The 27,288-nt window shown below is 36.3% G+C and overlaps 2 protein-coding genes across 4 annotated transcripts in view; one reads left to right on the top strand and one right to left on the bottom strand.

Moving 5' to 3' along the window:
* LRRIQ1 (leucine rich repeats and IQ motif containing 1) overlaps positions 1 to 10,788 on the bottom strand; it is a 103,129-nt gene extending 92,341 nt beyond the window's left edge. For all 3 annotated transcript variants that reach the window (XR_010438659.1, XM_064702023.1, XM_064702024.1), the window contains exons 1-9: positions 10,351 to 10,788; positions 9,320 to 9,431; positions 8,313 to 8,383; positions 7,026 to 7,128; positions 6,109 to 6,314; positions 4,152 to 4,226; positions 2,772 to 3,974; positions 1,835 to 1,987; positions 477 to 627 (exon numbers count right to left, since the gene is read on the bottom strand). Coding sequence is in view for 2 of the 3 variants with exons in the window: in XM_064702023.1 (XP_064558093.1) it covers positions 477 to 627; positions 1,835 to 1,987; positions 2,772 to 3,974; positions 4,152 to 4,226; positions 6,109 to 6,314; positions 7,026 to 7,128; positions 8,313 to 8,383; positions 9,320 to 9,431; positions 10,351 to 10,485 (2,209 nt within the window). In the remaining variant the exon portion in view is untranslated. The remainder of the gene's footprint in view (positions 1 to 476; positions 628 to 1,834; positions 1,988 to 2,771; positions 3,975 to 4,151; positions 4,227 to 6,108; positions 6,315 to 7,025; positions 7,129 to 8,312; positions 8,384 to 9,319; positions 9,432 to 10,350) is intronic.
* A 4,829-nt stretch (positions 10,789 to 15,617) lies between these two features.
* Positions 15,618 to 23,656, top strand: TSPAN19 (tetraspanin 19). The gene is given in 8 exon segments (XM_064733544.1): positions 15,618 to 15,683; positions 17,179 to 17,251; positions 17,254 to 17,288; positions 18,514 to 18,588; positions 20,378 to 20,488; positions 22,174 to 22,216; positions 22,219 to 22,313; positions 23,630 to 23,656. Coding segments are annotated over 8 exon segments (525 nt in total).
* The last annotated feature ends 3,632 nt before the right edge of the window (positions 23,657 to 27,288 follow it).

Genomic DNA, 27,288 nt, shown 5'->3' with positions numbered 1-27,288 from the left:
TTTGCTTAATCTATGAGCTTAATAATTGTTTTTAATTATTTTTCTATTGTCCAGCAGACTCAAGACAGGCAACACAATTTCTATATAACTACTTACTGTGTCAGTCAGGAACACACTGGAGTTCCCTGCAGTTGCACAGCTAGGCTTTGCTTTCATTATGTCTATAGATAAGCTGAACACAGCCTACTCTCATATTCCAGCTGACTCAGTGCAGACAATGTTAGTGGCTCTTTCAGAAAGATTTTAATTCTCTTTGGCTGACAATAGTTATATCGTCATATATATATAGACCTATATATATATAGACCTGCTAGAGGGAATACAGGGCAGTAGCTAAGCCATGCTTTAAAAGGAAGGTTTTTTGACAAGTCTGTCTCTTTGGGCTTAGCAGCTGAGTGGCTCTAAATTCAAGGGGTGTAAAATTCTGAATATAAACTGCATAAATATTGTTATACAAATTGGAATAATTTTCTTACCGATTCGAGTGATTCTATTGTAGGAAAGTTCAAGATTTTGGAGATTTTTGCATCCATCTAAGCCACAAACTGATGAAAGACGGTTCTTATTCAGAATGAGAATACAGAGATTTTCCAGATTTGCACAGTCAATTACCTGAATGTTGTTGTCCTGCAATAAAAGAAAATGAGAATATTAAATAGCATCTGAAGTGAAGTAGAGAACTGAGTAAAATATAGTATATTGCCTTTATTGCTTATTTTTATCCTAAACTCTTAGCTAGGAGTAAGGGCATCTTTATTTTTCCATTGGAGAAAAAAAAGAAAAGATGAGTCCTAGAAATGAACTTTTGTATCCTGCTGAAACAGAACAAGAATGTATCTTGAACTTCATTCTGGCTCTGAAAATGTCCAAAGTTGAAACAAAAAGAGCATAAAAAAGAAGAACAGAGCAGTCTTTTCCATACACAATTTCCTACCTCCCGAAACCCTCGGAGACTGAACTAAAAACTGCACAGAAACATCATATTTACTAGATGCTAATGAAGACAAATGTAATTTTGCTGGAATCCTATTTACTAATAGCAAAAGTCTGCATTTAGAGGTACTTTGGTCACAAACATTAACACTGTTCTAAGCTAATATTATTCCTCCAAGGGATCTTGCATTTTAAACATCCCCTTCCCCAGGCCATTTTAATAATGCTTTCTCAGATTTTTCTTTCACTATTTGCTGTGCTTGGTCTTTTCATCTGGAAAATGGTGTTGTTATAACACATGAAATTAAAAATATGAACAAAGCTGTTTCATGTAAACTGCCAAGTTCTGGAACAAAGATGCATTACAGAGAAAAAGTTCTCTTTAGTCATTAAACAAGGCATGTAAAACACTGCACAGTAGTGAACACCTAATCATTAGGCCTCTGGTGTAAGTCACTATATGTATTATTCCTTGAGCATATACTTTATTAATTTTAATTAATATTCAAGGTGTACTTTTACACATAAAAATACATGTAACATGTATTCATGTTGCAAAGGACTCTTCCTTCTACCTATTCTTGCTCAAGCTGAGCACCTGCTATGGTGAGCAGCATCTGCCCACTCATCAGAGACTGAGGAAACAAAGATCTATATCAATGCTAAGCACAGCCTGCTATTTTCTTAGTATAGGTTGAATGATTTGCAGCATGTAGTTTTTTGTTATTAGCACTGTGAATCTGCTTGTATAACTTTGTTCACATTTGGGAGTATTTTGTTGCTATTCCTATGCTCTTAAGGCTAAAAGTTATATATTCAATTGGACTACTGAACAATCAACTAAGGAGCAAAACTGGCAGTTCTCCCCATGTTATAACAAAGAATCAAATATGCTTGGTACCTCCACATTGATATACTTCAGGCCTTTGCAGCTACTTAGTCCTTCCAGTGCAACCAGTCCACAGCGCCTCAGAGTCAAAACTTGAAGGTTTGAACACTCAGATAAGGTTGAGAGGCTACAAGCTGGCAAATCTTCGAGTGTAAGCGTTGTGACCTACATGCATTTATTGATAAATAAAAATAATGTTTTGTATATTGAATATTTGTTGCACAACATCATATTATGGTAATTTTCTTTAGGATGAAAAAGAAAACAAAACTACAAACCACTAAGGCTTGATAAAATGCAAGCAACTAATGTCAATCTTTTCATATAGAAAAGAATAGCAATGATAGGTTTGATCTGTCCAATGGGAGAGGCAAGCATGAAAACAATAGTCACAGTATCATAAATCATGAGTGTAGAACAGACAAAAATTATTCAGACTAGAAGTGTGTAAAGGCATCTCAGAATGGAAATCAAGATGAGAGCACAGAGCAAGCATACAATAAGTTAATAAGTGGTAAGAAAAGTAAGTCCTGGCAACCAGGTGATGTCCTTTATGGCAAAACACTATCTATAAGCTGATCAGTAATATCTTGTTTCTAGAAGAGACTATTGCTCTTAAAACTCTGAAGGGAGCAGGAACTGAAATGTGGGCCTTTATACAAAGGCAAAACCTTGTTAATTTAGCAGAATGTAAGAGATCTTGCCTTTTAAAGGGGTAATATTATCAATCATCTGAAGACTAATGCCACATCAGTCTGTTCCACAGCACTCACTGGAATTTAAAAGTCATTGTCATTGCACTTACTCTGCACCTGGGCACAGGACCTGACACAATATCTATTTCCTGCTCAACAATAAAGCATTCTGCCAACATACCAAAAGAGAAGATAACAAAAAAAGTGGAAGTATGTCTCCCATTTCATTCTTAAACTTTCATATTACCAGTTACCTGTAGCAAAGTACTCCAAGGGCCACTATGAATTATCTTCTCTGTACTTAGTGGAGGCATCTTGCTGAATGAACTTTTCCTTAGTCGTTTTCTTATAGTTGCTTGCTTTCTTTGGTTTTCTTCATATATTTTAGACCAAGATTTGCACCTGTTCATCCAGTTTCGTCTCTTCTTTTCAATATCATCAGGAAAAGTTACTTTACTAGAAGAATCTGCCACATCTTGACTACTGTCCCAGGTGTCTCTGACTTCTTCAATAGCATTTTCCATCAGAAATAAAGTTTTCTTCATAGTTTCATGAGAAAATCGATCATTATTTTCTCTGTTATTTGCATATGGCTGGACATTTGGAGGGCTGCTGCATAGGCAGTTTGTCTTACTTTCTGCCATGACATTAGCAGCAAAGTTAAGAGATTCATCCTTTGAAATATGGCCATTTGAAACTTTATCAAGATAACTTGTTTGTGAGTAATGTTCTTCTACTTGTGTTACTGAATTAATGTATAAGTTCTCATTATTCACTTGAGAAGGGTGTTCCTTCTCAGAGCCTAGCACGCTTGGTGTCAAATTTCTTTCTGCTGGAATCATCCAATTATTTGTTTCATCCATCATTTCAGCATGCTTTTCTTTTGGTTCCTCTACTTGTTTATTTAGTTTCTCCTTCTCTTCTCTAATTACTTTCATATTTTCTGTCTTATTATCCTTTTTTATGTCTTCTATGTTATTTTCTACATTTTCACACATCACAACTTCTGCTCTTTTTTGTTCTAACTTTCTTTGTTCTTCTTTTCTTATTTGCACTTGTTTTTCTCTTTCCAATCTCAGGCTTTCTTTCTTTTTCTCAGATTCCTCACGCCTCCTCACCGGTTTCAAATATTGTTTTCTTTCAAGTTCTTCTTGCCTCTTTCTTTCCTCTTCTCCCTTTAACCTGTTTTCTTGCATTTGCCTGTTCAGTTTTTCCTCTCCTTCTTTCATTTCTTGCTCTATTTCCTCTAATATTTTCTGCTTCTTTCTCATTTCATATTTCCATTGTTTCAAAATGGGAGCATATTTTTTACGGACTAAAAACGCTCTAAATCTAGCTTGGATTTTCACAGCTGCTATATTCTGTTGTTCAGCCAGTTGTTGTCTTTCTTTTGCTTTCTGTTCTTCCAAGGCCTTTCTTTCCTCCTCCATTTGCAACTGTAGCTTCATGATCAATTCCTAGGCCAAAACAATTAGGATAGATTTCAACCACTTTTTAAATGGGACAGGTGTTGGCACATATTTATCATTCACAAACAGAATCTAGCATATTAAGCATTACATGATAACACTTATTCTCAAATATTTAACAGTAACCTCACGGTCATTTGACAGAAGCTCACTGTACAACCTTACCTCATGTCGCCTCATTTTGTCTCTCCAAGCTTCCTCCCCTTTTTGTAACTCATCTTCTATTGCAGCCTGGCGTTTCTGCAAAACAAATTAGCTTAAATGAATACTGTACAAAACCCAGAATGACACAAAACACTCTCTCTCCATCTCACCCATCTTCTTGACTTTCCAACAATCCAATTTTGTGAATGCCTGAATTTAAATGAGAAACTGAGCCATGTGTGGATCAAAAGAAACAACAGGACACTTGCATCAGTAATGCAGATTTTGTCAAGCACTGAGAGATGCATACCTTCAGAAAGTCAGCATCTAGGTACTGACCCAAACAGCTGCCAATTTCCTCTCCAAGATCTGTACTACTATTTAAAATGAATACTAGTTACCAAACCATTCAAAGTACAGGCAAAAACCAGAAACATATCTGAACAATAGCATAAACAATCTCCCTTTAATTGCACTGGTATGAGCTGATAATATTAAAATCCTTCAAATGAGAATTTTGTTCACTAAAGCTAAAAAAATTTTTCTGATTGAAATTGTTTCTAAACAGAAAATGAAAGTTGAAGCCTTCTTTCTCACTATTTGCAAGTAAATAGCATTTCCCCCCCTGCCCAACATAACCTCAATCAGGAAAAATTCTCAATCAGACTGTAAGTTAGCAGCCACAAAATTACTTAGGTAAATAACTAAAACCCAGGCTGATCCAGAACCACATAATTCCTGGTGGAACCAAGATATATCAACCAAATCAAATATGGAGGATATGAAGGAAGTAGTAAAAGCAACCACTTTCAGCTTGGAGCCTAATGTCTCCCACATGTCTAAGCACTGTTTTTCATGGGCATTCAGATGCCTGCTGTTCAGACCAGCAAGAGAGACCAGGCATCTAGATCCTTCTGCAGTAGGAAAGTTGGATTCTATTTGTCACCTCCAAAAGAAGCGTTCCAGCAACAGCAGTATCAAAGTGCTTAAACATCGCCATGTCCATCTTTCCCTAGAGAAAGCCATCCTACACCCAAAAATGTTTTGCAACAGCAAAGAGTCAAGAAGCCCTATCAGTTTTTCTGACCTTTTGAAAAGAGAGCTGTAGCAGACATGGAACTGGCCTTCAGAGACCAAAAGTCTTTGCATTTACTAAGCCCTTCCTTACTCCTGGTGACTTGAATTACCTTGCTGTTGCCAAGGCACCCACCTCTTCAGAAAGCCACAAATTAGTTAATGAAAATGTAGTGTTAATGCATCTTTCAAAACACACTTACTTAGGCTTAATAATAAAATTCTGTGGCCTCACAAGTATAATATCTGAGAGTTAAATTTCTTCATATTCTTACACTCTTTTATCCTTTATGATGCTCCACTCACTACAGCAAAACATGACTAGATATTCTGAGAGCGCAACCAGCCAATGTGCTGAGTCATCATTTGGTGTGGCATTCATCAGTAGATGAAGCCTGAGTAAGTTTCCCAGATAAAGATAGGGACAGCAAGTATTGTAACTTTTACCTAGTGAAGAACAGTACCAGCATTGCTGAACTGAATAATTTTGGTTCTGATTACTTCCATTAAGATTTTAACATGGAAATGTGAAATTGGGGTGGGAGGCCCAAACTAGCTAAGTATTTTCTATTAGGGCACAGTGACCATTTTTCATTTGTGATTAATTTCAGCACAACTCTCATTTCCAGTACTTTGGCTGATTTCATAATATAAAAGCTTTGTAAGGGCAAAGCTTAAGGAATAATTTAAAATGTAGCATAGCAAATTCATTCACTATTGATTAAAACAGTAAGCACATAAAAGCCAATGGACTGCACTTAAATGCATTTTATGACTCACTTGCAGCACAAGTAGATAGGGTTTAGGACAGTGATGCAATTTGAGATAGTAGCCCCTTTTTCACATTAGAGCTAGAATTCAGATAGTCTAGACTGGAACAGATTGGCTTAATATCATTCATTACCTTATGAAGAAGATCTAACTTTATTCTTTCAGCCTCAAATTGCTCCAGATGCTTCACCCTTCTTGCATGTTCCTCTTCATTCTGTTTTTCCCGTGATTCTCTCTCAGCTTTCCACTTTTTCATCTTCTCATCTTCAAGCTCAAGTGCTCGTCTACACTGTTCTTCTATTTCACAATGGGCAAGACTTATTCTCATTTCAAGATCAGCTATTAATCAACCAAGAAAACATTATATTTAATTTCCTAATAAGCACTGGGGAACATTAAACAGTCTTAAGGTATTTGACAAGAAAAAGATCCTATGATTGTATAGCCAGCAATACATATCTGATCTCCTATATGTATTATATAATATATATAGGAAATCAGAACTGCAGCACAAGTCCTTTCCATCAGAGATGTCTTATTATTATTCAGTAAGTTCCACACTTACTGACTCTGCAACTACTATGCTTATTCTAAAAATGTACAATTCAGGATTGCAGAGGATGTCTCCTGTGGCTTTTAGTGCTGTAGCGCTGATATGCTCCAGCCAACTCATCCAAAGCTCATGGCAAAGGAACATTCTCAGCCAATGTGACCACAAAAAAAAAAACAACAAAAAAACCCCACCAAGATCCAAAAACCAAAACAACAACAAAAATCTGTGGCCAAAGCAGAACCTGCTTAGTGCCTCTGAGCAGCTTTCATTTTTGAGTGGTATTTTTTGACACTAATTTCTACGATGATTTTGTGACTTTGAAATGAGATAAAGGCAAATGTGTTTGTTTATGTCAAATCCATCAAGTATCAAGCCCTGCTGTATACTGCAATGTGAAATTCTTTTAAAAAATGCTATGACACTTATGACAACAGAAAAGCAGGAAACAGTGATATGTTAAAGACCAACCCAACCAAATTAATAATGTGCTTGCCTACCTGTAAGTAAGTGGTCATCAGTGACTGCTTCATCACTGATGGACTGACTATAATCAGGTGTTGTAGCAAGCTGCAAATCTTTATTTTCAACTTCAAGTGGTATCTAATATAGTTTAAAATTGTTATTAAAAAACAAGAAAAAAAAATTTAAAAGCAGAACATAATAAAAATCTTCCAGAACAAGGATGTGTAAGGATTCCACAGGATTGTTGTACAACAAGGTAAAACTTACTACTGACTGGAATCCTTACACATTGAATAATGCTAACACATCAGTCAAAATATTGTTTTCTAGAGTAACAAATATTGTACTATTTATCAAATTGCATAATATTTCTATGTGTTTCTAAAATATATTTAATATTTTGATTTGGAAAAATGAATGTCTTGCATTTGCGATTTATTTTACTTTCTGGGAAACCAAGAAATATGCATGAATACTGTTATGCACACTGGGGAAGAACTAGTTACAGAGCAAATTTTTAAGAAGACTATTTCAAAATAATACTATGGGCAGAAGGATTGCTATATTTATTTCATTGTTCTTTACTGGCAAGTAATCTATTCCTGCTCATTTATCATCTGTTCATCACATGCTTTGGGCCTACATTAATATTTGTAATGCAGCTGAAGTCACATGAAGTAATTGTGCTGTTTTAAACAATAGTCTTCTGAGAACAAAAAAATTATGTTTGCAAGAGTGCTCAGTAATAAAAGCCAGGCAGCAAATTATAAGTGAATAAATTAAATACAGTTTTATATTTTTCTAAGAAAACTTCAGTGAGTTATTCAGTCAAATCATATGAAAATATAGAAGCACTCATGTTCATAACTCTTGAATTGTCTTTGAAAGGTACAGAGATTGCTATGTCTATATTTTCTACAAAATAATGGAATATATTAGGAGCAAGGTTAATAGTAGCACATCTTTCTGATCATCATAAAAAATAAGATTAGAGAAGCTTAAAAGTGCTATCATCATTAAGAAAATATTCTCCAAATAACTATCAATAAAAGATTATTCAGTTTTGTTTATTTTTTTATTTTTGTGCTCAATATCTCAGGTAATTTAATTCAAATCTGAAAGCTTATAGACATGGTGTATTACAGTTGATGTCCTAATTCTAAAGATTTGTATATAGAAACTCATCTTAGTACCTTATGGACAATCTTACAGAAAAAAAACCTGACACATTTATAGATCTCCTTAGCAGGCCACTAAGGCAAGTTATCTAGATTATTTAACAGAATTTTACTCCCTATAAGTAGGGTATAAATTAAAAATACCTTTTCATTAAATTGTTTTGTATCTTCCTTCAATTCAGAAGGATGGCAAGAAACTACTTCATAAATGTAATCTAAAGAAAAAATAAAAAAAAAATTTAGTCCACAGAGAGAAAATCCCTTATGAATGGTCAGTTTTGGTCTACACTGGTTATCTACTCAATATGTTTAAAGTAAAATAAAGTGGGTTTTTTCCCTTTCCTTCTCTCCCAGTTTTACTTAAATATGTATCGGAATCATTTATCTGCATTAAAAGCAGGAAATGTGTGTAACAGAAACAGACATGATACTGTAAGAATACAGTGATAGCAAATATGAAAGAAAATTCCACATCATGAAACACAGCAGAACATTTTCTGTGCAGAAAAATACAGCAGCACTTGTATCAGATAGGTCAAAAGACGACAAAGAACAATTAAAAAGAGTAAGACTGCATTACAAAAAAAGAATAAATAGGGATGTTCCTCAAATTTCAAAATTTGTAGTCAATGTTGAACTTCTGGTCACCAAGTCTATTGCACTAATGGAACCAAGAGTGACATATAAACTAAGAGCTTGGTTTCAGTCACACAGCTGACAGCAATATATTTTTTGCCAATTAATGGTCATTTCATCCAATGCGAGCTTGGGCATCTCAAGGTAGACTTTAAACATATCCTGTGGGAGTCAATTGTATCTGAACCCTGCATTTCAGCTCCCACTGACTTCATTTTAGACTTTCATGAAGAGTCTGGACTGGGCTCTGTCTCAAGAGATTAACCTTGCAACTTGCCTTTTTTAACATTAAACAAGTTTTTTAAAAAGTTTAATTTCTGCTCAGATGTTAATTCAAGAAGATAGCACTGCATGGCTTTATTCCTAGAGATTTTCATCATGCATTCAGAAGCTGATGGAATAGGTTTCACTGCTTTTTCTACTTAGTAGTTTGCATTATTTTATGGATGTTTGTTAGTCTAATGTCCACTGGCAATATGAGGTGTACAAACATTTTAACTGTGATTAATGCTTACTTCTGCTTTGCTCATCCTCTAAGTCCTGCAGTATAAACTTCTCAGCATCTTGATTGCTGCTCTTGATAAAGTTCAAATAGGCAAGTACTGATTCTGGTAGGTCGCCTGAAACCTAGAAAAACACAACCCTTGACATGTGTTCTACATTTTTGTCTCACAGGCTTGAAAAGAGGTAAATACTTGAAATAAGACAATAAAGACTTGTTTAAGCTTCACCTATAAAGCATTGATGTTGATGGAGATTTAGCAGCAATTTCCACCAAAATGTTTCTAAATTCCTATACTCTTCTCATTTTCTTACCACCCACTGAACAATTCATAATTCCAATTTTAATTACATTCTAATTAAATTAAATTTTAGTATTGTATCTTGCACTCTCTCCAGAAGCACATTTCAATAAATTATTGTGTTTAAAACTGTGTTGGACCAAGAAATTAAAGAAGGAGGATAAGACAAAAATTAGCAAATACCTGTGAGGTACAGGATCTTTTTCCTTTCAGGATAAATAAACTTTAAATTTACTTATGTTTAAAGTATGCATGTAGAATCAATGCTTCAGTATTCTTTATTACATAGAAACTTTCTATTCGAAAGACTGCCTTTAATGTCAATATTTTGGGAAAATGGTCTGCCTTCACTCAGATGTGCAAATTGTGGTAGACATTGCTGATGTTCAGTATGTGAGTGCTTACACACTTATCACTGGTGCCTTTGTCTACATCATGTGAAACATGATTTATGATCAATATTATCACCCTAACATCCTACAAACCAATCCCTATGCTACGAATCTGCAAGACTAAAATGCCAGAAAAGGACCCAAATAACTTATTTTAATTCAGAGGAAAGTCACTTTCCAAAATAAGAAGTCATCCAAGAAAGAGGACTTGAAGAACCTATTTATATGAAATTAGTATCTGAAAATCTTAGAAGGAATCTCCTAAACCAGTCTCTTGTAAGATTAAAATACAGATTGCTCACTCATCCAAGGGAGCAGTTTTAGCTCACTGAACCCTCACTGAATACTTACAGGCTCACTGTCACTCAAGGCTTCCTCTGATACCTCTGTGTCAGGCTCGGGATCATCTGTTCCAAACGAGGAAACACTGATTCTGCCTAATTCAATTTCCACTTCTCTTTCAATTCCTTCAATATCTTCCGACATTCTACTTCCCACAGGGTCTTATCTGTTTTGAAAGCTACACCAAAAAAAAGTAATACCTTTCAATACAGTATGAACCAAAATAAACAGAGTCCTCAAAATAAGGCTAAGATTTAATGATACACAGAAATGATGAGAGATGATGGGAGAGAAATGGTGAGAAATTATGTAACCCATAGAGGTAAAAACTTGTGGATGGATGCAAGCAGGGGGAACCGGCCCTCCCCCCTCCTTTCGCAACTCGTTGCCCCCTGCAATGAGGGGAACGGCAGCGAGCTCGGCTCCTGCAGCGGGACACCAGGCACACGGAGCGCATTCCTGCAGGGAAACAGAACACCAGATCGCAGCTGAGAGAAAACTACATCTCCCGAAAGGCACCGCGCCCGGAGGGCAGCACCGCCCACTGCCGCTTCCTGACAGGCCAGCGGCTCTGCCCCTTTGCATGCTGGGAGTTGTAGTTCAGCGCTCAGAGCGCCCGCACTCCTCCGGTCCTCCCCGTCTACTTCATGTACCCACTCACGTGTCGTTCGGCCAAGCTCCTCACGGAGCCTCCGCCTTTCTGGCCGCCTCTGGAGACGGGCCGCCCCTCCGCCCGGAAATTCCGCATCCGCCGGCAGCGGACGGTGAGGAGCTCCACGGGGAGGACGAGAGCCCCGTGCCGCGCTGCTACCGCGGGAGCGTCACCACGGCAACGGGAAACAGTGGCTCGGACGGGCAGCGAGAGGAGCCAGACTTCGTCAGGAGCTGCCGTTTCGCATTCTGGAGGCGTTAGGCAGCGCCCCCCAGCGTAGGACGGAGAACCCCGCAGCACCTTGTTCGTGGTTTTGGTTTTTGGTATTTTTTTTTCTTTAATATTGGATTTTGGGGTTTGTTTGTTTTTGGGATTCGTTTTTATTGTTGGTTTTTTGATGGTATTTTTATTTTGGTTTTGTTTTCATTTTGTGCTTGGGGTTTTTTTGAAGTCATAGACTGGAATTCAGTGTTCACAATAAATTTCAAGAGCCAATTAAGCAGGAAAAAATATAAATAAAAGCATAATAAATATAATAATATTTATATATTTATTTATACATATAAATAAATATAATAAAAGCCACAGTAAAGGTGGTTTATGAAGACACACCAGGCATCCCTTCTGTCTTCCCATGCTGGGGCATGGCCCAGAAGGGCCGGCTGGCACCGGGGCCACCATGGGGCACCGGACTGTGGCATGGCCAGCCTGGCACGGCCTCATAGGTGCAGGGAGACCAGTGGCTCAGCATGGCGCTGCCAGTGCTACAGGTAGGGAGCAAATAGTAGGAGATAAAAAAAAGAAAAAGAAAAAGTGAGAGAAAGGTAAATACTAATTCATAGTCATAGAATGGTTTGGGTTAGACAGAAGTTTTGACATCATTTTTTTCCAAATGGCCTGCCATGGGCAGGGACAACTTCCACTAGACCAGGTTGCTCAGTGCCCCATCTATGACGGTGTTCACAGGAGTTTTCAGGTGAGGCAAGAGATGAGAATGTTGACTCCATGTTCAGAAGGCTTTATTTATTATTTTATGATATATATTACATTAAAACTATACTAAAAAGAATAGAAGGAAAAGTTTCATCTCAGAAGGCTGTCTAAGCTAAGAATAGAACAGATCAAAGGCAGCTGCCTCAGACTATCTGTCCGAGCCAGCTGACTGTGATTGGCCATTAATTGCAAACAACCACATGAGACCAATCACAGATGGACCTGTTGCATTCCACAGCATCAGATAATCATTGTTTACATTTTGTTCCTGAGGCCTCTCAGCTTCTCAGGAAGAAAAAATCCCAAGAAAAGGATTTTCACAAAAAGATGTCTGCGACACCCCATCCAGCCTGGCCTTGAACGCAGGGATGGGGCACCCACATCTTCTCTGGGCAACCTCTTTTCAAGCCTCCCCACCCTCTGTGGTGTAAAGATTTTCTTTGTAGCATCTAATCTAAATCTGCCCTCTTCTAGCTTAAAACCTGTCCCCTTTGTCCTACCACTGCCTGTGTAAAAGTCCCTCGCTGGTTATTAAAAGCTGGAGAAAATGTCCAGTTGGAGAATTAAAGACTAAATAGAATTCAGACTAAGAAAAATTTACACAGATCAGGCAGGGTACAGATAATAACATTTTTGTGTGTTTCTAGGGAGCATATCTAACCCTGAGTCTGATGAGAAATAGCAAGATGCAAAAACAGGTATAACAAAACTTCAAAGCTAAAAGATAAATTTAAGTTTTACATAGAAAATGTACATTTTGGGGGCAATGGGAAGGATCTGCCAAAAATGGTAGGGGTTTTCCCATCTGCTTTCTTAGAATAAGCTGACTACCTCTCTGAACATTTTAGGAGTGTTAAATATTTGCTTAAAAAATATTTGCTTCAAGAGCAACTGATTACCTTTTTATCACCAGTGGTAAGGATAAGCATGATAATAAATATTAAAAAGTGGAAATGTATCCATTTGAAATCCATCCTTTTATATAATCATATCACTGGTGAACTTTTCAATGTGATCAACTCTTTATTCACTGATTGAATGCACACTTAATGCTTCTTTTGTAGTGGAGTTATTCTGTGCACATACTGAATAAAACCTATATCCTGTCTTAGCAAAAAAAGTTGCAAATAAAAGAGGCGTTTCATAGAAATCATAGAAAGATTTAATTTCATCAAATGAAATTAAGAATTGTCAAATCACTAATTACTCCACCCTAAGGCAAAACTTAACACTAATTCTTACCCTAACCCTAACCATAAATATAACCCTAAATTTAACCCCAGCACTACCCCTAACAATAAAACCCCATCCATTTGAGTGGTCAAGTTTGGAAAGAAGCACGAGCAGCAATACTGAGGCCCTGCTGGGACCACCTTGCCATTCCTGTTACAGCCTTATTGTTCCTGGAGCTGTAGGATCTCTTACTCACTCAGCCCTAATCGTCACCCTGAACTGCCCTAACCCTCAGACTAACCCTGAAGTTCCAGTCCCCATTGTTTTGCCGGCAGTTTATATACAGCCATGAATAGGACGGGACACCTGAAATCAGCGTCTAGAGCTTTTGTTTTTCTGGCATCAGTCCCATTACATTATTATGACAATGGAGAGGAAAGATGCTGACAGCTCACTGATCAAACAGAATGCTAAGGAAACTTAACACTACAGCATAACACAAGACAGTCTCAGTCCAAGTTTCATCCAATCACACAGAGCAAAAGCATATTGACAGTAGTTCTATCCAAACACCTGAAGTACACATAGCTGTGGTTAAAACAATAGCAGTTTTTTCTCTAATACAATGCCTCGTTTATAAAAGACAAAGCACAGAGCCCCATTCATATTTAACTTTCTAAATGTATACTTAAAATATACATTTTGCAACTTAGAAAGGCCAATCACAGAGCCTTATTGTTCTATTTCTCCCTTTTGCGCTACAGCTTAGAAAACTTTTTCTGCTGCCTTGGCATTTCACTGTCCTTACTGTCTTTTGGGGCCTGCCTTTTACACAACTTTCTCAAAACTCACTAATTTTATGAATTCCAGCACCCATGGGTGCTTGATTTTAGGAAGAAGAAGGAGCAGCAATGTTGGGGCCATGCTGGGATTGCCTTGGCATGCCATTTCCAGCCCTTGTGCTCCTGGAGCTTTGACCCACTCAACACTAACCCTAACCCTAACCCTAACCCTGATCCCAGTGACATTTGGGACTGTGCAGACGGCCTCACTGCCATGGGTTACACACATTGAAAGGTGTGGATTATTTGGTCAACCTGCAGCTCTCTGAGGCCTCACACCAACCTGAGTGTAGCTGCTTGTTGCTGCTGAGATCCCCATCACCAGTGCTGGCACTGATTCAAAAACTGCAGAGTGAACAGAGCTGTGCTGTAGCTAAAATTCTTCATTTCATGAATTTGGAAATGAAGGGGAAACAATTGCATGGCATGGAATGACAGGAAGTGCATCAAAATGAGCTGAAAATTTCTAAAACCTGTTGTCTGTATCCAGAAAGTCAGGGCTAACCAACATAAGAAAACTTCTCTGTTCTAAGGATGTGGTTATGCTGGACTTCAGAAAGAAATATATCCTTGTTTTACCATTCTCTGTAAGGTAGGATGGAAATATTCAATACTGGTAAAGATTTTCTTGCGTAGAAACAATGCAATATAAAATGTAAGTTAATTTATAAGGATAATATTTTTAATTTTTAGGTAAATGTTTTAAGATGAACTGAAGTATTATTAAAATTTCTCAGAATAAATCTTTGAAACCACATAGGTAACACAAGAGAGCTATTGCAGATTCCAGTTTTCATGTTGAATATATAACTCTTCAGGAGTCTTTTCCTAAAAAAAAATGCATCATGCCACTGTTTTTGAAAACCAAGAAAAAGTTTAATGACTCTTAAAGGTAGTGAAACTTCTCCAGGGAAATTGAAACGCCTGTTGCCTCATCCAGTCTATTGTTTCACAAGGTGCATCGCTGACCCCATTGTTGACTCCTCTCCACTGCAGAGCTGCTTGAGAAATGTACTACAGCTCTCTTTGTGCTGAAATCCAGCAGAAGAAGTTTTATAATCCAGGCATTGAGGATCATGACAGGGCAGGCTAAGCTTGTGTTTGCTGAATATTTTCTTCTAAAAATGAAATTTTATACACATGTAATGTGTTTTCTATGTAAAATAAGTTGTTAATGCAAGACAAATTTTGACTGCAGAAGCTTCACATTTGTCATCTCTTTGTTTCAGCTGGTATTCTTACTATTTAGTAAGTGCACTGAGAATAGAAGAACAAGTGTATGCCAGGCTACATAAATCTTCCATATAAAACTTCCAAAATACATACTGTTTCCAAATGTCTTTAGCAATTTAAAATAAAAAAGACCAAAACCAAAACAGAACAAAAATGTGTGTGTACAGTGTAACAGAGGCAAAGGAGACTACACAACATCTTGATGCTACTACTGCTGCTGTTAATTTTTTGTTCAATGTATCTGAAAATACTCTTAAAATTTATAAAATATTATCTGGAGGAACGAAGTTCCATTGTGATTTATAAGAGTACTTATATTTTTTCATAATGAACTGAATATATGATTATACTTTCAGCTGTGATTTGAAATTGAAAACAAAAAAATGAAAACAAGAGATAAAAACCAAATACAGAAGTGCTATTTAAATATCTTCAGTGGAATTTGCTTGGCAAGAAATCTGTTTTCTTTCTCTTATTTAGCAGCTTTAAATTTTTTTTAGATGTTCTTAATTAAAAAAACAATCCTTCCCTTTCCCTGCCCCCCCTTCCCATCAGGCTCTGCTTTTGGCATTTAGCTTGTGGCTTTTATTTGAGAGAAACAATTTCTTTGGTGTTTTTTCTCTGTATAAATAGAATTATTCTTTTGTTTTAAATGATTGCAGAATGAAAATGCTCCATCCCTGGAAGTGTTCAAATCCAGGATGGAAGCAGCTTTAAGCAACCTGGCCTAGTGGTGGGTGATCCTGCCCATGGCAGGGGTGTTGGAAGTAGAGGGTCCCTAATGTCCCTTCCAACCCAAACCATTTTATGGTTGTATGGCTCTGCGTAATCGACAGAAGACATAATGGATATTTTTTCACAAGATGGCAGTATTGGATTGAGCTGCAGGGTTGTAAGGATTTTTTTTCCTCTGGAGTATGTTTTCCATCATTACGCGGTGTGATTATCAAAACAGGAGAAAACATTACTATAGCTACAATTTAGATATTGTTATAATTTATGCAATTGATTTGCTTATTTCTCTAAGTACATCAGTTCTCTTGATGTACTTATATTAACCTTGTAGATGAATCACTGAGAAATAAATCAGCTCTCTTCATATTTTCTTTATATCATTTACCAGACTGCATTTGACCTGCATTTGGTGAGATGATAGATCCTTTAGGTGAGGATTTGGGTTGGATCAATAACAGCCTTTCCATATGAATCTTCCTTTTCCCCATAGTATGTATAATTTTTTTTATTTTTTTTTCTAAGAAAAGTAAGTTTTGGGTCACATAACAATAGATGTCCTCTTAAAGAGCTGAGTGCCTTGGCTGTGTTAAGTGTCAGTTCCAAACTAATGGCATAGGAACCATCCAAGGCAGTAATTCTGGGAGAAAACAGGTGGGCTGCAAGTAATGAAAGCGCTGCTACTTTCTATATCTATGCACAAATGGTTGGAATGCAGAGGAGAAAGTGACCACTCGCAAAGAGGGAGGACAGCACTGAATCTTTAATTTATTGAGAAATACATTTCTGTCTCCCTGTAGGATCTGCACATGTGTTCATAATTCTTGGCAAACAGAAAAAAAATCTGTAAACTTGAACTGTAATTGTTCACTGATTTCCTTGTCAGTGGTTCAGATTGTTCAATTGAGAATGTTCTGTTTACATCTCATATGTAATTACTGTTGCCTAAATGTATGAAAATCTTTATTTTCCTTTCTGTGAATAAAGGGAAGAAGAAGAAGAAGAAGAAGAAGAAGAAGAAGAAGAAGAAGAAGAAGAAGAAGAAGAAGAAGAAGACCCTTTTATAATTCTGTTATTTTCATCCTTTCCATAATGGCATTGCAAAGATGTTTTTCTGGAATAAGTTGTGTAAGTGGAAGTCTCATAAAAATAAAAGGAAAATAAGTAACAGTACAAATGAACTGTGTTGCAGTTTCTTCAGTCAAGAACTAGCCAGTGACACATCTTTCTTGTATAAAACTTGACATTGGATCTATTTTCATATTTACATCAGCCATGGGAGTCCTTGAAGTGTTGTGGAAATCAAATGACTGCTGGTTACAGTACGTGGAAATCAGCCTCCAACTTTCTTGTAAAGTGAAAGAGAATTTTGTGTGCATGAAAAATGTGATCCTGTCTTGGTGTGATTTCCACATACAAATTTGTTGATAGCAAGACATATTTATCTAAAGTCCTGGCTCAAATGAATTCTCACCACTGAAGGTCTTTCCATATCACTGCATGAAAGTTTTCAATGACCAAATACTTGCAGTTTTATGCAGAAAAGATTTTAACCACTGTATTTATTAGCATAGATGTTTTTAAATACCTAGTATATGTTGAAGACACAAAGAAACGCCTGGTCCAGAATATTGAAACTTCAAGGCACAGATAGGTACAGTATGGCTACAATATTGAAATATCAAAGTATAATTAAAAAGCTGTTACCTATGTAGACTAAACTGAAGACTCTGTGTTTATATAAAATTCCTACTTTTTAAGGGAATAACACTTTTATTTCTGAAAAATTGCATTGTAACTATACATTCTTTTTGACACCACTTTCCCTTCATATTTTGTTTATTGTCACCCTTTTTGAGAGATCTGTTTTAGACTGTGTGAAGGCTGAAGCAGAGAACTGTGCTACTGATTAATTTGTTAAGCACTACAAATATGAATTTGCACAACAAAGAGTGAAGCCCAGGTGCTACAACCAGAAAACTTCTTCCTTCTTTCTCCCTGCTACTGCCTAGGCATGTAGTGTGTACCTGACAATTTGTTAGGTGATGAAAGAAAAATATGTGTGTCATTTCCAACTTCCATGGAACCATCTAGTATCACAGTATCTAAATACTGTGGGTGAAAATTAGTTTTCACTGGAAATAAGGAAAATCAGCCATCTTTTTATTTTGCATCTTATAGATCAAAGGAGTTCTTAAGTAGGCATGGGACTTAGGTACTATTGTCTTTCATACAGGAAATAAAGAAATAAAAATTTTCTTCAGCAAAGCACAGCCACTTAAAAACAGGCTTTGTTCTTCACTTCCAAGACAGTTATGGCTGTGTCTTTAAGCCCATCACAGTGAGTTGTGCTTTGCTTGAAATCTGCTTCTTAGACCATGATGTCACTTTGCACAGGTTTCCAGGAAAATAAATTCTTATTTTTGTTGAAATCACTGTAAATAATGGTCATGAAGGATTGTACATGAGGTTCTGGAATTTTTTACTCTATTACTCACTTATTCCAAATAATGTTTATACATAGCTCGGCTTTGTGCATTTTTTCAGTATATGAGTTTTCAAATTCTGGTATTTGTAATGCAGATGGCAATATTGGTGCTAATAATGATGAAAAAGAAATATGTAAATAAATTATGTGGAACTGCTGATAACTTAAAGATTGTTTGTGCAATTCATTAAAACATGTTTAATAATTCTCACTGTAAACTGCATTGCCATTTGATTGAAGCTGACTATTTTACATGTTGACCAGGAATACTAAAACATGTGAAAAACATACTTTTAGGAATTCAGCATGGTTCAATATAGTAAATGGCAGTGCATGGAAATATATTTCCAATTTCTCCCCTGCAAAAAAACCACAACATTCCTATTCAGGAATGTGGAATCAGCAGTGGAAGGGACAGCTTTATTTCTTGTTAAGGGATTACCCAGGTAGTCCTTCTGTCCTGGGTATCTACAGGCGTGGGAGGAAGCATTAGATGCTGAGCTGTGTCTGTTGGAAGGTGACAGCAGTTTTCCCTTGTGCAGTTGATAGTAGGACTTAGTGGTATCATGCCAGACAAAATATACCAATGAATTATTAACTTTATTGCTTGAACTTGTATTTTAGGTACAAGCAGAGATCTAATCTAATGGACGTCTCTTCAATTTGAACAACAGCAAACCACAATAAATACCTACATAGCTGTTGTCTCTAGTAACTATCCACTCTGAAACTTCACCAGTCATTTATTTTTCTACATATAACAACTGCAATAGCTTGAGTAGTTCTCCCAGTGTAATGTGGAAGGTAATCTGTACGGAATCAATACTTGCCTGGCCACTTTTCTATTCCATAAGTTCAAAAGTTACGGTTCCAGTGACAGAGTTTTCAAAAGGTTCATATGGTTCTCCAAAGCCTGCTGCTATTCAGGCGGAGTACAGCGCAAATAAATTATTTTTAGTCCTTCTGTATAATCAAATTTCTTTATCAAATGTTGATTTCTAATTATGGAATCATACCTGTTTTATATAATGGTTTTATATTTTGAAAGATTTAAACTGTCAGGATTAATGTATCCTGGAGTCAGCTATTTGTGCTAGAAAAATTGATTGAAAAATTGAAGTTAAATTTATTTTATATCAACTGTAATTACACTTGGTCTCAACCTTTATTAAGTGCTGCTGAAGTATAATGATGGTTACATCATCATTCACTGTGAAAGCTTTTGAATTTTCTTTTTAGGATGGCTATAGCAAGGAAAATTAGTTGGAGAGTTTAATTCTTTCATTTCTTTGTAATGAAAACTTTTAGTGGCCTAGGATTTCTCCTCTGCCTATGTTCCCTGCTACAGTCTCTCTAGTCAGACTCTTTATGATGAGCTTACCCATTTCACTTACTGTTGAAGCTGTATTTTATCATTCTCAGCAAAAATGCATAATCTAGAGTAAATATGAGCTGTTCATTCCCCCAGCCTATGGCAAAACATGTCCTGGCCAGATTCTGTGGTACTCACAAAAGTTTGTGTCACAGTAGGTCCAGAATTTTTGGTTTCTTCTTATTATAATATTGTACTGTGCTTATTAAAAGAAAGTATGAGAAGTAGGACTTAGCATTACAGGACAGATCAGGTGGAACTAAAGTGTTTCCTGGCTCTCCTGGCTCCAGCTGGGCAAATCATCTTGTGCCTGCCTGTGCTATGTATGTGACTTGGTTGCTTCATTTGTCCTTCCCTTTGGCATTACAATTTTCCTATGAGTGCAATGGCTATGAGGTGTCTTGGGTCATGTTTGGCAAATTGATTAGAGTGCTGCTGCTTGCAAGTAATCTTTGAAGAAGCCTGAATATCAATAAAAGATCAAGGATTGTGCTGTCCATCCAACTCTTATCAATATGCATATATCAAGTGCTATAAATATTTATTAACAGGTTCGCAATCAGTGGAAAAACAGAATTTATGATTTTATTTCTGAATACAGGAATAAGAGTCTGACTGTGCAGGAATCTGTGTGGAACATTCTAAATGTCATGCAGCATGATGTGAGGGAAAACCCCCACAGACTATGACCTCTACAAATACTGCAGTCACCAGAAATGTGTATATCAATCAGAACTTATTAAAAAAATCTCATTTGGTAAAGGATTAATTTTTCAAGATCTGCTGCTATTATCTGATGTAGGTTGGCAGATTCCTTTCTGTTATATGGGTCATTAAGCTCTTGAAGAACTTCTCATTTCATGTAGGAACAGAGGGTTCTGGTCACTGAAAGCTGAAAAAATTCCTGCAGCTGAAAAAGTTAATGGGAGTCCTGGTATTTTTACAGTGCTAGAGTCCATAAAACACTTGATCTGCTTAGGTCTCAAGGCTGATGTGAACCAACCAGAGATGTTATGAGGTCAAAATAAAGGTCCTCCTGTGAGAAAATTTGAATAGGTTTTGCACTGAGACTCTCAGAAATAGTGCTTGAGGCCTAAAATGAGCTTGCAAATTAGCACTTTCAATAGACATACTTAGGTATTATTCAAAATATTTCCTGTGGCCTGGCAGCAGGTAATTTGTTTCTTCTTTAAAAAAGACCTTTAAAACATTTGGATGGTGTCAATTATATTGGAAGTAGTTAGGAATGTTTTTGACCAGTGATCTGTTATCCACCTTTGAAATTTGTTCTGTATTATGAGCTTTTAATTACAAACACTACAGTTTAACAGCTTAATATGGTTTAATATGCTTCTATGGATCAACTGTGAGTCCCTTAATATGACTTCTTCCAGGGCTGAGTTACATTATTTTTAATGAGTACTGATGATAATTGATGATTGCAGATAACTCACAAAGCATATAGGTCTAGTCTCAAAATTACAAATGCATTTGCAATGCATTTTTAAAATCTGTTCTTTGAAAATCCATTCATTGCATTCATGATTTCTCAAGTGATTAGTGGTGACCCCATTATGTCAATGGTGCAGCTAGACTATGTGCTGGTGTTCTTGGCTGCAGCTTTATTGGAGTGTTGTAGGAGCACAGATTCACCACCTACCCAGCTACTGGAATCATTGGCATCTGCCAGGAGAAAGACAAAAACACAAAGTCCATTAATAGCATTTTATGTATTCTTGGTGATATTTAGTGAACTGCTTAAAGATAGTGACTATTTAAACTAAAACTGTGGAGCGGTTGAAATGGAATATCTCTACAGGGAAAGAGATATTTGCCAAGTTTTCTAATTTTCAAAATTTAGAAGCAGTAGATCCTGAACTGAACCTTTAAAACATGAAAATGACATGTTGTTTTTTAGCATCTCTGAGCTAAAATATGGAAGATTTTCATCCCATAAAACAATTCAAGTATTTCTCAAGATCCATCATGATTCAGAATGAGAATTTCCTGGGATTTTCTATATGAAAAGAATTCCATTCCCCAATCTTTTTCATAGTTTAGTTTGCTTTTGTTTTTCTGGTATTGAAGTAGGTTATTGGGAAGAGCTAGCTGATAATTATTTGAACACTCCATAGGGTTTGCTTTGTCCTCCAAGTTTGAGCTACCTGTTGAAGACAGATCAATTGCTACTAAAATGAGTTGGAAAAAGGATATTGCTAAAGATCTCAGGGGGGAGAATTTTGGCCAATTAAAAGGAGCAAAGGAATAAATAAATATTCTCAGGATTTGGTCCATATTGAAGGTTCTAGATCCGAGTTTCTATGTTTTTATTTGATTTCTGTTGTAGATGGAATGCTGTGGAAGATGCAATGCCACACAGTGGAAAAGGAGCTAAACAAAAATAATACTCAGTTTCCATGTGCATGCACAAATTACAATCTAAAGAAACGGTTTTGTGAGGTCCCAAGGGATTCAACATACAGTGTGGTAAGAAATAAAAAAAAATGTCTTGAAGAACGCAACTTTTGTTACTAAATAGACTTTAGAAAAAGAAGCACAAAAGATATTTTCCTCAGGATGTAGCTTACAAATGCCAAAGTTTTAACAATATTCATTGTTTTGTCTCTGGTCACTTGGAAGCCTTGGTTTTTACTTGTTAGCTGTCAGTCATGTAGGCAGTTCTAAATTAAGGATGATCTAAATAGAACAGGAGTTGTGCCTGATCAATATCACAGGGAAATTTAGAAGTGGTTTAAGAAGCGTCTTGGCATAAACCCACGCTGTGCAAATCAATGATGACAGTGGAAAGTGGCAGTATATAAAGAGTACACAGTGCAGTACATAGAGAGCATACAGTGCATTTTCCACTTGTAATTGTGGGCAGTGTCTCCACAGGTTTGTATTATTTGTTTCCAGAGCAGTTCCAGCACTTTACAGGATAAGTGGAATGAGCAAGACACTGAAATATGATGTGTTTTGTGAGACCAGCCCATGTTAGCATTCATGCATCTTAATATCAAGGGGCCAGCTTGCATAGGACCACCTGATATCACCGCCTGGGCTGGAGCAATGTGACACATATTTTCCTCTTCTGAAAACCACACAGGGTTACAAGGACCAGCCAATGATGACAAAAATGCAGAGGGCAGTTGATGCTTCTTGACAAAGCAGAACAGAAAATAACGGGAGGTTGTCCAATGACATCTGCTCTTGTCTAGTTTTGATCATCAGTTCTGAATTCCTCCCTGTTTCTACAAACCCTTGTCATTATTAAAAAATCACTTTTAAGTATAGAAAATATTTATATATATGTTTTATTGTATTTGTACCTATTTTAATCTATATAATAATTTGACAATTGTTTTAAAAAAACAATATTATAAATTTACATTTTAACCTGAAACATACTCATATATGTTTCAGGATGCATAATTCATAACAATCAATGAAAATTTGTAAATATTATTTTCAACATTTACTTGTAAGTTAGTTTCTCAGTTAAACACACACAAAAGCAGAGTCTGTTTTGATTAAGTCAGTTCTGGAACATTTCCATGCAAAAATGTCAAATTTTCTTATGAACAATCAGCTTAATTCAGATAATTAAAATAATACTTTAGCTAATATTCCCCAGTAAACATTACTGATGTATTTGCTTTCTGGCAAGTAAATACCAGAACCCATCATACCATACAGAAAGGCTCTATTCCATATTCTTTAAAAGTATGTTCCTATTAAGATGCAATATAAGTTCCAAAACTGACATGATTTTGCTTTACATCCCTTTTTATGTGCTTGCCTAGGGATGTGAAGAACATTTAAAAACATAGTTTGGAAACAATGCTCTTACCTTAATCAAAATTACTATCAGCCTCCTAACCACACAGGTAAGACTGCTTCTAAGCAAAAAGACCCACAAAATGCTGGTATTTTTACTGGGATTAAAAATCAATCCAGTGCCATTTGGTTTTGACGTGCTCTACAAATTTTTATAATATTTCCATCAATTTTAATTAGAAGAAAGATCAAGTGCTGTTTACCAACAATCTGCCATATATTCAAACACTATCAGAGATTATGTTGCCCAAAGCCTGTAAAATGAAGCAATTGACCAGGCTTCTGAAATCAAACAGCATTTCAAGGCCAGGAAGTGGTTAAAGAAGTGTGTAAAATCTCTGCACAAAAAGACCTCTTTTGTCCTCTGTTTGTACAGAACCTACTCATGAGTGTACTAAATCAAACAAGACAAAACAAAGAAATCTCCTCTCCCACATCTAGGAGAACATTTTCTTTGACAAAAAGCAAAGCTTTCAATATCAGAACAAAATCACATGAATAAAGGCAAAAAGAATTGATTGTTCGCTCTACAGATACCCTGAAGTTAGGCAGAAGGCAGGAAGAAGGGTTTTTAATAATATCTAAAATTGTGATGTTGAATATGAAATCAGTGCATTTTTACTCAGACAATTAAAAGCATGGCCTATTTTACCTCCTCCATATGTCTAGCTTCCTATAGATGTAGGTAGTAAAAATATTCGGGCTATAAAGTGAGGCAGTTCAATAATGAAAAAGTTTCTTTTTCATACTCACCTAATCCTCTCTAGCACAGATGATGACAGTCTCATGATCCTCAATATACTATCACTGACACATTCTTGTCAGATGGCAAAGATCTATTATCCCCATTCAAGAGCTAAGACCAAGAATCATAGAATCATTTAGTTTGGGAAAGACCTTTAAGATCATTTAATTCAACCATATTTGGATTCATGGGGTAGTTAAACCTTTAATAACACTGAATTATGTGTCCCCTGAAATAGCCTTCAAGATACTTCTGGAAATGTGGACCCAAGTCAATTTCTGGACATCACATAGGAGGACTGTACTGATGCAGAAAATTCAGCTTGTGTCTGTAGCCATTGTGATCATTCTCCTTTATATCCTCTGCATTGTTATTCATAGGAGCCCAGTTGGCTGTCAGTTTGGCTCACTCATGACTGAGTCTGAACACTTTCTGTGCTGTTTTTATCTCACCCTTTTTCCTTTCCCAGATTTTTCTGATTGCACTCACTGGCTATCTAAAAAAACCGGGAAGACTAATATTTGGGCGAATGAATCATGAACTCTCCTGAGCATTGCTGTGGTGCAATAATTCTCTGATCCATTCTTATGACAATTTCTGAAATTACTTCCACTACAATTGGGATTAGTCTTTACTTGTTGTAGTCGAATAATATTAACATTTGTGCTTTAATATGTTTGAGTTTTGCTCATGCCTATGGTTATGGTAGTATGCTACACAATTTTTTGGTGTTAAAGTTTGAAGTACTGTGTTATTCACTAGCTAGTTAACAAATCTTCCTGATTAGCTCAATATTAGTTTCTTGAATGCCTGGATCAACTTGTTCAAAGCAATGTAAATAGTATTATGTAATACATAGCACTTTGAAACAGAAGGAGCACTTTATCAGATTTGGTCAAGAAAAAAAATTTACTATATGTTGCTTCCTTAGGCCTTTACTTTTCCTTCCAGTCTTTCTGTGTTTTTTCCTTATCTGTTGTGTAATTTAATCTCACAAAATTTCCCTGAGTCTTATAAATATTGAAGTCCTCAGGTCTTTTCCAAGGAGTGTTGTTGCTGACATCTTTTTTTTTACTCAGTGTCTCTTACCAATAATTTAATCAAATGGATTTAGTGGTTCAGAGTGGAGTGGTCTTGAAACCATAAAGCATTTTTTATCCTCTGATCAATGAGGTGACCTGAAACATCTTGGGAACAGAGGAAGGTGTAGTATTGCAAGCATATGTGGTAGCATTTTTTTATTTTTTCTCTAAAACTTCCCTTTCAGTAATCAATTTTCTGACCCTTATAAATTTGGTATCTTCTGTTTATTTAGAATGAAAATAATTCCACTTCAAGTGCTAGACACAGGCTGATATTTTATTTAGAGAACATAAAATTCAGAGGAGTGCCTCCTTCAAGAGTTACATTTTGGGAAGCATACCATACTTCAGTCAGCATGAAGCAGCTTCTGCAAATGTACAAATACTTCTATTCAGTCCACATGGAAGGGTTCTTCACTATTCTGGCACAGTAAATTACATCCAAATCTAATAAATACCTATTCATATCTCACTGGATTGTTACACTTAAAATAATTAATCATGTCCCTTGTTTCAAAAGGGTATTGAGGATGAGATTACCTGGCTAAGTGCAGCCATGTAAAGCTGGACAAGTATTCAAGTGCATGGGAAGTGCAAGGTACTCATGTAGAGCAGCAATTAATCCTTTTTCCTGGGTAAATGTTATAGAATGACATCCTCTCAGAAGCACCATTATTCTGCTGGCTCAAGTGGGAGCCTACTTGCCCTAACTTACAGCTTTTACAACTTAAAATGGTGAACAGTAAATGAACTGAATTCCACTTTGATAATATATAGCCAAGAATTCAGAAATTTCCAAATAAAGTTACATATGAAATTTGCATTTGTCCCTAATGTATCTTTATTCTGGAATGTTTGTGAATTATGTGCCCAGATATTGGCTTTTCACAGTAGGCTGAAATACAAATTCTTTATAAATATACTGTAGTTTGTACACAAATATTGTCTTAGGATGGACTGAAGTGACTTCTAGAGTCCTAAGGAAAAACTTGGCATGCCCAAGTGAGAGAAGAATGTGTGTGTGTACATATATTCTGTATGTAAATAAATGCTGCACAATACATGATAAGACCTGTATAACCATTAAAAATTCATAATTGGTGCTAAAATCTCCAGCAAGCACACAGATAACTAGACAATAAGCAAAGATGTGTGTGCAAGAAAATGATATATAAAATTGTCAGTACTGCCACATATACTGCTGATGCTTATGAGGAATAACTATAAAGCATCACTTTTAATGTAAAATTTAGTAAAAAAGGAATAACATTATAGGATGGAAAGCTAATTATTCTTCTTAACGTTTTGAGATACAAAAATGGAAAAAAGTATTTGTTTGCCAATTTATGCAGTTGTGATATGTAGCCACTAGAGGACACAGGGAGCTTAAGAATAATGCAGGTGATAGACAAAAATAAGATTTGCAGAGTGCCATAAATACACACTTAAAAAAATACACTTAAAAACATATTGGATAAGTCTGAAGCCAGTAGCCACATGGTACTGTATAACAGAGAAAATTATTTTGAAAGACTGTGCTTCAAAGGAATGGCATGGGGAACAACTCTCAGTAGCTGTGTTAAAGCTCTGTAAGCTAATGAGTGGATCCAATTCAGCTAATTAAGAAGCTATGTCAATGAAATTAGGAGATGTCCTTAAAGGAATTATTAGTAGAAGTGAGCAGGTAGAAATCATAACTGCATAAATGCTCTATACAAAGTAAAGAGAGAAAACAGAGACTGTGGTTGCACAGCCACTTTCCTTTGGCTTAAAAGCACTCTTCTGCTGCAGAGGGGTC

This window comes from Zonotrichia leucophrys, chromosome 1A (genome assembly GCF_028769735.1).
Source record: "Zonotrichia leucophrys gambelii isolate GWCS_2022_RI chromosome 1A, RI_Zleu_2.0, whole genome shotgun sequence".
Lineage (NCBI taxonomy): Eukaryota > Metazoa > Chordata > Aves > Passeriformes > Passerellidae > Zonotrichia > Zonotrichia leucophrys.
Note: the sequence above shows the minus strand (reverse complement) of the source record. Positions and strands in the feature narration are given on the sequence as shown.